The sequence below is a fragment of the Polypterus senegalus genome, chromosome 14, assembly GCF_016835505.1.
Source record: "Polypterus senegalus isolate Bchr_013 chromosome 14, ASM1683550v1, whole genome shotgun sequence".
Lineage (NCBI taxonomy): Eukaryota > Metazoa > Chordata > Cladistia > Polypteriformes > Polypteridae > Polypterus > Polypterus senegalus.
Window position 1 is genome coordinate 64912435 of NC_053167.1, and position 12511 is coordinate 64924945.

General features: G+C 40.5%; 1 protein-coding gene across 2 annotated transcripts in view; it reads left to right on the forward strand.

Annotated features, from left to right (window-relative positions):
• Positions 1-12511, forward strand: part of wls (Wnt ligand secretion mediator) — a 64348-nt gene that overhangs the window by 36998 nt on the left and 14839 nt on the right. For both annotated transcript variants that reach the window (XM_039734549.1, XM_039734548.1), the window contains exons 5-6: positions 2909-3045; positions 10089-10257. In XM_039734549.1, coding sequence (XP_039590483.1) covers positions 2909-3045; positions 10089-10257 — 306 coding nt within the window. The remainder of the gene's footprint in view (positions 1-2908; positions 3046-10088; positions 10258-12511) is intronic.

A 12511-nucleotide genomic window follows, 5' to 3' on the forward strand; every position in this document is an offset into this window, starting at 1 on the left:
CATAGCTTTAGCAATGACCAGCTTTTTTCACAGGTTTGGATTGTCTCAACTTTTAAGCACCAGCCACTACTTGATCCTTCCATGCACTCTATCATCCAACTATTCAGAGTTCCCTGACCCTCCAGGATGGTTATGGCTGCTGAACTATGCAACATGTTGAAGAAAGGCATAATTGAACCAGTTAGTGCATCATTGTGGGTCTGAAAAACTAGTAAAAGCAAAACGTAGAAATGGGGTTTACGCTTCTGCATTGATCTCAGGGTTGTGGGGTGAAAAAAGCCATAACACCAGGTAAATACCCCTTGCCAACCACCGAGGCACTCCGCACCCAGTTCAGTGACTCCAACATATTGTCCAAATTGGACCTTTTTACTAGTGGGTACCTGCATGTTTCTCTCCACCCTGAAAGAGTTTTGACTGCTGCTGTTGCTGCCAATTGATTGTTTAGTTATACTAAGGTACCATTTGGCCACTGCTCTGCCCCGCAACCTGTTTTCAGAATGTGATGTCTGTCTTTTCCAAGATTCCTTGGCTGGTCCTATATCTGGATAACAGTCATGCATAGTCCAACCCTGGCTGCCCAAGATGAGCACCTCCACAGGGTATTCGCTAAACATCACCTCATACTGATTGGCGATAAATGAGTTTTCTTAGTGCCTTCCATTAAGTTTGTGAAATTTTGTGTAGCTGTCAATGACCTGTCTCCATTCCCGTCTCATTTGGAAGCAATCCAGCACATCCTTGAGCCCACAAATGTAGCCCAGGTGGCCTCACGTCTCAGAAAGACTGCCTGCTGTCTTTGATTTCTGCCACAGTACTCTTCCTCCACAGCCTGACTATGTTGCCTACTGAGGAAGGAATTTCCTTGGTCCTGGACTCCCACCTGTTCAGAAGCTCTCAATCCCTTGAAGGTACAGCTCACTGCTATCTCTAGCCATACCTTTGTTATGTGTGATGCTTCCAGAGTAGCACTAGGAGCAGTGTTTTCGCATATACTGAATCCACTAAAAGACCCATTTCCTCCAAGGCTCCAAGTACAGCTGACCAAAAGTACCTTGTAGGTGAGCATGAAGCTCTCGCTTGTAAACAGTAGCATATGTTTCTTTGTGGGTGGACATTCATGTTACACACTGACCATCAGGCAATCGCAGCCCTACTATCAACATCAGGCATTGTACGCAAACTCCTTAGGATTTACCACTGGTTGGAGAGACTTCAGCAGTAAAATTTTTACCTTAGTTCAATCCTGGCCATAAAAATATAGTGACAGACTTGCTATCCCGTGCTTCCTCCTACTCTACTACTGACATGGGACCAGACATTAATGAACCAGAACTTGTTCAGATGTTGCAGTCTCCACTATGAGCCAATGTCTCCTCCTTTCAGGATCTTCAACACACCTCTGAGCATGATGTTGTCCTCTACCTGCTGTGGATTTTGATTTGTACAAGTTTGTCCTGTATGGAGATGTCTCCATATAACAGAATATGGGCTGTGCTGTCCTGTTGGAATTAATTTCTAGCTGCCTCCAATCACATATCCAAACCATGGCTCAGGAAGGCCATTTGGTCATTGTGCAAGTTAAACAGTGCTGCTATGATCTGTTGTGGTGGCTTTAGAAACAGTAGATGGAGATATTGAACATCTTGTTACCTGCCTGGCCAGTAGGAAGACTGGTTTCTCCCATTACACCTCCTGTATAGCCTGTAATGTGGCCATACTGGTGGTGTGAGCACCTGCAGCTGGATATTTGTAAAGAGTTGTGGCATGTATAATAACCATTGTGCTGTCTTCATTTTGACAGTATAACATTGTAGTTTATCAATGGTGCACAGTTGGAATTTGTGTATTTTAAGCTATTGTGGATTGTGCACAAGTTGAATTAGTGACTGAAACCGCTACACTTCATCAGGGAATCAGTAGAGCAAGAAAGGAGGCTTGAGCAGTTGCTGTATCTAATTGGATCCTTTTGGTTGGAGGCATGCTCTTTGAGACTTATACCTGTGCTTATACTGACAAGGGAATTATTCGGTTTATTGTTTTATGTACAAGAGGTGAGAAGATTGTATTTGTGTTCATTTTCAGTGCATACATTTTAGACTCCTTGTCCATTCAGATTTAAAAACATATTTTACTGTAGATATTACTGCCCTCATGATCTCTTTGCATGGTACCTGGAGAGCTTCTCCCATTCATCCACTTTGGGGTCATGGAGAGCTGGTGTCTGTCCTGTCAGCAATAGGTGCAAGGCAGGAACAAATTCTCCATTCAGGATTGATGTATCACAGGGCAGACATTCATGCCTGGTGAGATTCATAGCTACCAGTCAGTAAATCTTATTGGATCTTGGCATGTCCCCCTGTGACGAGTTCTGTAGCTTTTCCTCTGCTCCTTAAATCATGTTAATGTCAGTAAAAGGCATGTAGCAAACTTTTTTAAACTTTGTGTTTTGTGTTTAACTTAGTTTCTTTATTTGCATAAAACCACCTTAAACAGATTAGGATAAATTTAAAATTACAGTACGAGTACAGTAGTTGCCAAACAATCATTTTTCATTTTATCATTTTAATAAAGACAACATTTTTGTTTTGCGCAGTCAAATTTAAAAAAAATTGATTTTAGATGCTCTTAGCAAGTTAGGAGGCTTACCTGCTAAGGTTTCATATCTCCCTCCTGGTCCACTTTCCTGTGTATACGAGTAAATTGCAAGATTTTTGAAGCACTTTGTTCAGCTTGAGAAGAGGTGTTTAGAATGAAAAGTGGTAAAAACAATTCTTCAATAAATTCTTGCATATGTAATTACCTTGTTCTACTTACAAACCAGGTATCTTAAAACCTTTCTTAGTTTGTGGAAGAAGGAAAAAATCTATTCTAATTTCTCTTTCTCTTAATCCCCCACCCCAAATAGAGTATTCATCAGAATGGCGGCTTTACAAAAGTGTGGTTTGCTATGAAAACTTTTCTTACTCCCAGCATCCTCATCATTATGATCTGGTATTGGAGGCGAATTACTCTGATGACTCGACCACCTGTCCTTCTTGAAAAGTGAGTTGTACTGTGGGTATTCCCATCTGTTCCTTCCTAAAATCGTCATCTTCCTTTTGGTTCCAATTTCTTAAAAGTAGGATTTTTTGGCTATTGTACTACCGAATTTAATTTGTCTATATAAATTTCTTGAACTGGAAATGAATGTTTTATAGCAAGTGCTAAGAAATTCAACAAAACCATTTTGAAAAATAATACATTTTAAGCAGTAGTCGCAACATGACCACAGTAGTTCAACATGAATGTTGGATTTTTTTTTTTTTTATGTAAATTAAATGTTTTGGAAAAAATTTTGTTGCAACTATCTGAATAATTGAACAAGTAAATTGTAATGAAAGTTTGACATTGGTACTACTCACGTCATTAGAAATTAAAAATGACAACACAGCAGGAGACAAATGTGGGATCTATGGGGTTTTGGAATTCTTTCCAGAAAATACAACTTTGTAGGACATGGCATTGTATGGCTAACATATGGGAACAATTTAAGACTTAAATGCCCTGATGGCAGTGGCAGCATCCTTGAAATTCCATCATGGTAGATGGACTAGAATGTCAAATTGCTGTTTTTAGTAAAAGCTTTGCTTTTATTTTTAATTTTTTTCTTAAATATACTATGATTTAGAAACATTTGTTCACAGTTTCTGGCACAGCTATGTAAATATTTACTCATTCAGTGTGTTTGTTTTTATATACACATTTCTCTGTGCATATTATAGGGTGCCTGGTTGACAATACGTTGGCAGAGTTAATACCTATATAAAACCTCCATGTCAGATAGCAAAAGAGACACTAGCAGGATAGACCCTGTAATTGTCTGGGATGGCCGCAGCTGCCATACTTCCTTGAAAATAGGACTTTTGGTAGACCGGTTCAGCATGAGCCAGTTAATGAGGACACAGTGCAAAAAGTACTTGGTGCTCTTATTATTCAAGTGTTTAAAAAGTAAAGTGTAGTTCAGTCCTCCTTCAAACAAATACTGTACATAAATAATCCCAATAAAAACTGTTCATGGTGGAAGTTAAATCAACAATAAATCTTCCAACAAATAGGTTAAAACTGAACATAAAAACAATCTGGATCCCTTTATTAAAACCACAAGACACTGTGCATTCTTCTATATTCACGTCTGCGTTACTTTCCCTTTACGATCCATTCTGCAGTAGCTCTTGTCCTCCATCCTGCCACAATGCTGACTTTCCTCCTAGTTTGACTTCTTTTGTTTCTTTTGCCAACAGCCTAGTACTGCTTCTTCTGAAATTCCTCTTGATCCCTTGCAGTGCCACTGATCGCTCTGCCTTCCTTCCATCATGCTGGCTCATACTCCCAAAACCTGCCTGTGTGTCTCTCTCTCTCTCTCTCTCTCTCCAATGTAACCACCTACGGCTCCTTTTAATCTAGAGTGGGTGCAAATGCATTGATCACGCCCCAATATAGTGTCAGTAAGAGAGCTCTCCGTTTCATAAAGGAGATTGTTTGTCACTTTTTCAGAAAGGGTTTGTCTTCTGGCTTTTAGGAATCAGACCCTAACAAAGGTTTTAATGTATCTTGCTCCCATCGACACCAGGATTGGCTTTAACTCTCCTACAACTTGTATTGGAATAACCAGGGAGATGGGATGTCCTCTGGTTCCATATGTGGGCATGGTGTGGGGAGGAACCTAAGATGGGGAGTTTGATAGGGTTCCTTAGGTTTTTGGCTGTTTCTAGGTTAATACTGTTCGAGGAGAAAGCTCAGTAAACTGGATAGTTTTTTTCCTAGCAGTCTTACCTTGAATTTTAACAGCTCAGGTGTGTGGTGCAGCACACAACAAAAGTGACACTCTTGTCACAACATAGAGTATAGCTATTTATTTCCTTACTTGTGTTTTTTCTTTTTTAAATAGCTATGGGAAAAAATGAGACACACCTACCTTGAGTGAGGAGGAGGACGAGGTGTGTTGCATCTCCAAAAGAGATGCAGCTTCTCAGTGGTTCAGGTTCTGTGTGGCCACGGCATGTATGCCTGATTTATTTAGTGTTGTGAGAATTTAAAAAAAAAAAAACAAAAAAAACATTGGTACCTGGGAGGTCTACCACCTGTTTGCCACTGTTGGAAGTGGGAAAGGGGGCAATGTTAAAGTTGTGTAGCAGAGTCTCGAGCAAAAGTTTAAAATTGCCTGTACTATTTAGCAGAGAGAGTGCAGTGGCAAGCAAGAGAATTAGAGGTACTTCCTTAAAAAATGTGTGCCGGCAATTACCTCTGTAAAATAGAGTCTCTGGAGAAGGGGCAGCACAGGGTGAGTGGCGTTGCTGCGTGCTCACTGATTGGGGAACGAGAGTGTGTAGAGGGGGGTTGGGTGCAACATTCCACCTTTGACATATAAAATAGAGGAGTGGACACTAGAGGTCATCTTTTGACTGGATTGGGTGTCCATCTAACCTTCAGAACCAACACAGAGTTAAGGTGGAGTGGTGAGCGTGAGTTAAAACCCATGTATATTTGTGTTTTTTTTTTTTTTCTTTAATGTAAATTTGATTTCTTTTTCCTGATCATTCAACTGTGGGTTAGGAAGGATATTTGTTTTTGTATGTAGTTTCTGCTTGATTATTGTGTGGTGGAAGGGAGGAAGAAAATATTTCTTCTTCTGTTTGAATAAGATCTCATTGTTTTTGTTTTCCTTTCCTGATTTTTGAGTGGCATAGGAGGAAAGGACGGTATTTTTGTAAATATTTGCTTTTTGTTGACTTTTGTATCGTTTTTGCTGTGTGTGTATATATAGGTGTTGTTAGGACTGGGTTTTTATTTAAGCACACCACATTTTGATTTGGAATTTTTTTTTTTTTTTTTTACCATTTTTGTTTGTAGCACTTGTAAATAAAGAATAATTGTTTTTCTTCACTTTTGTAATTTTGTGTCTGTGCCTCTCTGTTCTTACCATCAATACATTTGGCGCATGAGCTACAAGAGCCCAAAGTTGTAGCATGGTGCCAATTCCATTACCTGGGGTTTCACAGTCATGAGACATGTTTGAGGAGGAAACAGTAAAAACAACATAATAGCTGCAAGCTCCAGTTTTGAATTGTTACAATTTGAATTGTTTTGGTCTTAACACTGGAGTATATCATAATTCAAGAGGATGAGTGTCACATCTCTTATTTGGGCACAGATATCTTAAAGAAAAAAAATACCTGAAGGAGAGAGCCAAAATGTAAATGAGACATAAAAATATGGCTTTTTGACTGCAGCTTTTGCTGGTGGTTTTTGTTTTAAATAGACTAATGAGCTGAATTCCATTTCAAAATTAGACTGCCAAGTTATTCAAATAAATTTCCATCTGCTGACATTGTCTGTGTTTCCCATAGTGTATCTTACTCTTCTAGGACCTACATTTTTGTTCTTCCTGTCTGAGTAAAGGCTTTTATATACCACACTTTTTAAAAGCTGCAAAGCCATAAATGTCAATTATACCCTTTTTAAAGTCTCATTGCATAATTGATGCATAATTCAATAGTTCGCACTACACCATGAGATAGTGATTAGTTTCCAGAAACAGTGCAGATTTTTTTTTCCTCCTTTAATGTTTTTTGTATTTTTAACGCTTTTGAATGTAGCTGAGAGACTGCATTTCATAGTTACAATTCAAGGGAGTCAAAGTACAATATTTCCCTTGATTACCGGATTCATGACCCTAGTAAGAATCATTGTCGCTCGGAACAGAGAGAAGTGTGTACCTTGCAACAGGTAGAAAGGACAGTCCTTGGGTGTATGGGAACTGTTTAACATTTGAATCTGATGATTGAATATACCACTGAACTGAACTCTCTGTACTATTCTTTCCTCTGCATGTCCTGGAGTACAAAAGAAACACCCCATGCACCCAAAAGTGGACACTGGCAAGATCGGGGGGGAACGCAGTCACTGATTACAACCGCAAGAAGGCGTGCAAATGAATATAAATGATATGAATAATGTTGCATCCGTGCCACACTGTTTTCCAAAATGTATTATACAGGTCATAAAATGAGTTATTCCAAATACTATATACTGTATACCTATGTGTCTGGTTTTTTTTTTTTGGTCAGTGTGGCTTTGACATCATGGACCATAAGGTGCATACTAATTCAGCGTAAGCAGGAACACTCAATAAAACAAGAAATCAAGTGACGGTGAGATACGAAGAAGGCAGATTCACCAGCGTTTGTGTGTCCGCTTTTATCCCACCCGATCAATTTCCAGTTCCATTGTCTCAAAACACCACTCTCATCTACAGTTATTCTCAGTTTCAGATAAAAAGTAACCGCATCAGATCTGGGGCGGGGAGTGGGTGTTGTATCATGATAGTGACTGAGAGAATAAAAGTGAAAAAAAAGGCAACTTTTAAAAGTACTATAAATTTACAGCGGCTGTTACAGACACAAATCAAATGTTTTTGTTGTATAATATTAACAATGAGTAGCTCACTACTCAAAACAGTAAATTTGCGGGGGAGCTGGTTTCGAACTCGCGACCTCTGGATTATACGTCGGCAGTCCTAACCACAGCACCACAGAAGCTGGCATATTGTACTTGTACCTTTTGTGAAAGTGTTTATTTGATATTTGGCCATCAGCCTTCACACATTTTACAGTTCATGTTTACATTTTGTTGTTTATTACTAAAACATGAAAAATGTTTGTTTTAACAATGTGTTTACATAGATTGTTGTAGACACAAAACACACATTAAATTATTTCCCCTGACAATTCTGGGTAGCTCACTCCCAGATAATCATTCAAAGCGGAAACTGGGAGAACTTCTTGCCTGTTCTGAGGCAGTTGGTATAGTAGGCTGCTTGGGCTTATCCACGCATTTTGAAGACAAAAGACGCTGGTGGATAGGTGCAAAGGGATTTAAGGTGGGCCAGATTTACAGGTGGTGTTTGTTTTTTTTTTTTGTTGGCTCTGGTAATTCTAGTGTTAAGGAAGAAGGCAGCTGGAAGCGAGGGAGCCAGTGTGTGCGAGAGAGAGCAAGCAGGCGAGCACAGATTTGCGGATGTTTGCAGGTAGCTGGGAGAGGCGAGCCCTAGCAGGACGTTTGTTTGGCACCTGGGGGGGTAGTGGTTGCTCCTGCTGAGCGCTTGTGTGGAGCAGGAGTGACCGGGGGAAGGTTGGCTGGCTGCAGCAAAGGCAGCGGGAGTCGGAGATTTGGAGTGAAACCCCAGTGTGAGCGTCCTGGCCATTTTAGGAAGCCAAGTTTCAGGCTGACGGATGGCTGAATGAAGCTAGGGATCAGGAGGCCACCAGACCAGCCAAGGGAGAAGAAAGGTCAGCTGCAGGTAGGGTGATTTTTCCCCTGGTGCATAGCCTGGATGGGAGAAGCAGGGAAGTCGCCAGTAGAAGGCGGCACTGGGCTTTGTTTTAAAAGACTGCTTCCAGCCATTGTTTAACCTTGTTTTTATGGATTTAACATCCACAATTTCATTTGCTTTTAATGGATTATTAATTTTAATGACTGTTTGTAACACTGCACTATTTATTTGGACACTGTTTTTGGTTGGCTTTTAATAAAAGCACTTTTGCACTTTTTTGCACCATTCCCTTGCTTAGTTGTGTCTCACTGTCCAGCTCATTGGTGACATTACCGACCGTGTCTGGTTCGAGAGTTCCCCAGAAGCCAGATGGGAGCATGGAGCAGAACCCGCATTGTCACAAAAATTGTTGAAAAAAATAACCGCTTGCGTTATGTGTACCTTTTGTGAAAGTGTTTATTTATTTGATATTTGGACTTCAGTCTTCACACATTATACACTCCATGTCAAAATTTTGTCATTAGTACTATAACATAAAAAAAGTTTCTATTTTACGTATTTGTTCAACATTTCTTGCGTTTCACGCATCTCCTGTCATCCTACACTTACCCAGATCGTTGTAGACATGAAATGCATGTGTTCCAAATAACAATATTATTTACCCTGTGCAACTCAAGAACCTCACATGCAGATAAAGAAGACTTGAGCTAGGAGAACTTTTTACCCAAGATGAGCTCTGGCGGTGGGGGGGATTGGATTAACATATTATCAAAACAAAAGACGCTGACGGAGAGGTGCAAAGGGATTTAAGGTGGGCTGGGATTAAGTTTTTTCGTAGGCTTCAGGGATTCTAGTGTTAAACTTTTATAATACAGCATTTTTCTTTTGTGTGCATGTACAGTATATGTATATATACACACTGTATATAATGTGTGTGTATGTATAATTCATTTGCTCTGTATCCATTTTAGCCACTCAAGATTTAATAAAAGAGACCAGCAAAATTGATCACTGCTGCTCTGGGCAACTATGAAATTACATCATAGTTGGAGGAGTAGAGAATTGTGCACCTTTTGGTTTTTATTATACACTTAAGCCAGTATTGTTGCTGTTAAGTTAGTGATTGTGTAGTTTCACTTCATGACATTCCAGTTTCAGATTTACTTATGATTTTAAATATTTGAAAAAGTCTTTGAAAGTAATAAAGGTCATAAATGAATGATAAAAGCATAAAATCCCCCATCACTGGTAACTGGGACAATACCTGCACCACCAGAAGTGCGTCAAACTCTTGTAAGGCTTACTTGCACCTGCCAAGGACAAGATTTCTGTATGAATTCTCATATTTTAGGGGTCTACCACAGTGGTGCATCATTAGCTCTGGCAATATAACCATGATTTATGGAGGAGTTCATGTACTTTCTTAGTTGAATTTAGACTGAGGAATACGAGGGGGTGGGGGAGTGGGAATCCTCTCTTGAGTCTAATTTTTATAGGTTGACTACAGTGGTCTTGTTGACAAATACTATAGTAATTTCATTTAATGAATGGCTAGCCAAATTGAACATTCACAACAGTTCAGTTCATCTCATTCAGTCCTCCTCACTCATACAGTCCACTTTTGTGGATGTGTTCATGACAGAGGTTTGGTTGTTGGGTGGTATGGAAAAGTTATTTTCTACAGTCTCTCTCATTCCTGGCTGGGGCATTTCAAAAATGCTTAAATTTGTGTTTTTATTTTTTCCCACCCATCTTGTGGTCTTGGAATTTCCAGAGTGATCTTTGCACTTGGCCTTTCAATGACATTTATCAACATTCCAGTGGAGTGGTTTTCTATTGGCTTCAATTGGACCTGGATGCTTCTCTTTGGGGATATTCGACAAGGAATATTCTATGCTATGCTGCTGTCCTTTTGGATCATCTTCTGTGGAGAGCATTTAATGGTTGGTATTGATGCATGTGACTGTGTGCCTAGGAGACATATTTAGAACTAGCCAAAGTACCAGGCCTTGTCCGGGTGCATTGTAAAATGGGTTACCAATATTTGTTTTGTTTTTTAAATGTTCAGCATTTGTCATTGCTGGATGAAATGCATGTGACCTGTCTGTTGTCTGCACTACCTATCAGTTTATCTGCTCTATGTATGTCTGTCTGTCTGTCTATGACACATACCCTGTGCCATTTTCCATTGTACCATTGATGTGAAACATAGCCTTGACTATAAGAAGGGCCAAACCTAAACAGTATGCCAAATCTGTTTATATCGGCTGAAACCATTTTGGTGCTAAGGCTTTGGTTTTGTCCTACCTCTTGATGGAACATTTTACAAGGCCTAAAAAATTTACTCTCTCTTTTAAATTCTGTCAGCATATGCATGTAAAACTTCATGAAATTTAACACGGCTGTTTTGGGGTGATGCATTTGTTGCTGTCCAACCACCCTTTGAGATTTTAACATACCATTGCTTCTGCCTTATTATACACACAGTATAAAATTGTAAGTAAAAGACTGACTCGACCACTTTATAATAATGGGTTGTATTTGGGTTGAATCCCCTGAAAATTTTTGTAAAATGCTATATAACCTGTAATTTGTAACAAATGGATAAATAACACCAAACAAAGACACACATTATATAGATATAGATATATAGATATAGATATATAGAGAGATATATAAATAATATTATGAACCTCGCCCCCGGACACAGACAGACAGGCAGACACGTTAATGTCACCCACACACAGGTTTATTTTCCGTTCTTCTGTACAATTCTGCTCACCAACCACCAATACCCATCAGTCCAGGCCAATCCAATGCCTTCTCTTTCTTTTTCTTTCTCTTCTTTCACTCTTTCTCTCTTTTTCCGACCGCCTCCTCCAGACGTTGCCACTCTTCTACCCGACTCTTGTCAATGACTGGAGGGAGGCGGCCCCCTTAAATAGGACCCCGGATGGGCTCCAGCTGCTTCCCAGCATTCCTCCCTTACCCTTCCGCCACACCAGGGATATTCAGGCACTGGGGCGCCGCCTGGCGGTGGCCACGGGTCCCTACAGGGCTGGGCTTCCAAGCCCTTTACCTGAGGGCCCCCAACATAACCAGGAGGGACGCCCCCTCGCGGTCTGGAGGAGGCACAAGCCCTCCTCTGGTCCTCCTGGGCATCGAGAGAGAGAGAGATTAAAATAAAACATACATACGTCTCTGAACACGTACAAATCGTGTTGCGACCAAAGTTTGCCAAACTTTTGCATCTGTTCACGACCACATACTCGGGTGACAAACAAGCCATTTCCGTGCATGTTCAGTCTCTCCCTGTACTGTGCATTGTTCTCGGTGCATGACACAGAGGGACTCTCCCTCAAAACTGTAACCTCCTCTCAACCCAGCTTCCTCCTGTGGTATAGCGGGTCCACAGCTCCCGTCAAAAAGGCCAGTTTTAATAAATAATCACCACACTTAGTGAGGGGGGCGTGGTGGTGTGTGGCCAAAGCGGTTCCTGAGGAGTTCGTGATGTGGGTGTTTCTCACCTAAGTGTACAGGTGAGAAGCGGTCCGCATCTGTAATTTTTTTTTTTAGGGGCTGCTGAATGCCACGGCTACCGGTCCTCATCATAAATAGAAGTGTGAGTGGGCTAAAGGGGGGAAAAAAAGAGAACAGGAAAGAACGGGAGGTTGCAGGAAGCAGGAGGAGAAAGCTGGTGCAGGAGAGTGAGAGAGAGCGCAGGCTTGCTTGCAGCTGCGAACAAACGAGGAGCTGAGCAGGGAGCCTGGGTGTTTTGTCTCAGTGTTATTCAATGTTTTTACATTTAGTTTGCTGTCTCCCTGTGCATTCTAAGGTATAATTAACTATTTTTGTGCCTAAAAATCCTTAAAGAAAAAATACAGTATATTTACATACAGTTCGTACAGTCTGGAACGGATTAATTGTATTTACATACAGTCCTATGGGGGAAATTACTTCGGGTCACGACCAAATCGGTTTGTGACCAGAGTTTTGTAATGAATTATGGTTGTGACCCAAGGTTCCACTGTATGTGTATTTTTGTGTGTGTGTATGTATATATATATGTGTGTGTGTGTGTGTGTGTGTGTGTGTGTGTGTGTGTGTGTGTGTGTGTTAAAAGGTGGTAGATGACATGCAGCTCACTAAAGTACTTGCAGTAGTGGTGGGGAGATGCTGTTGAAGCATATGTAATAA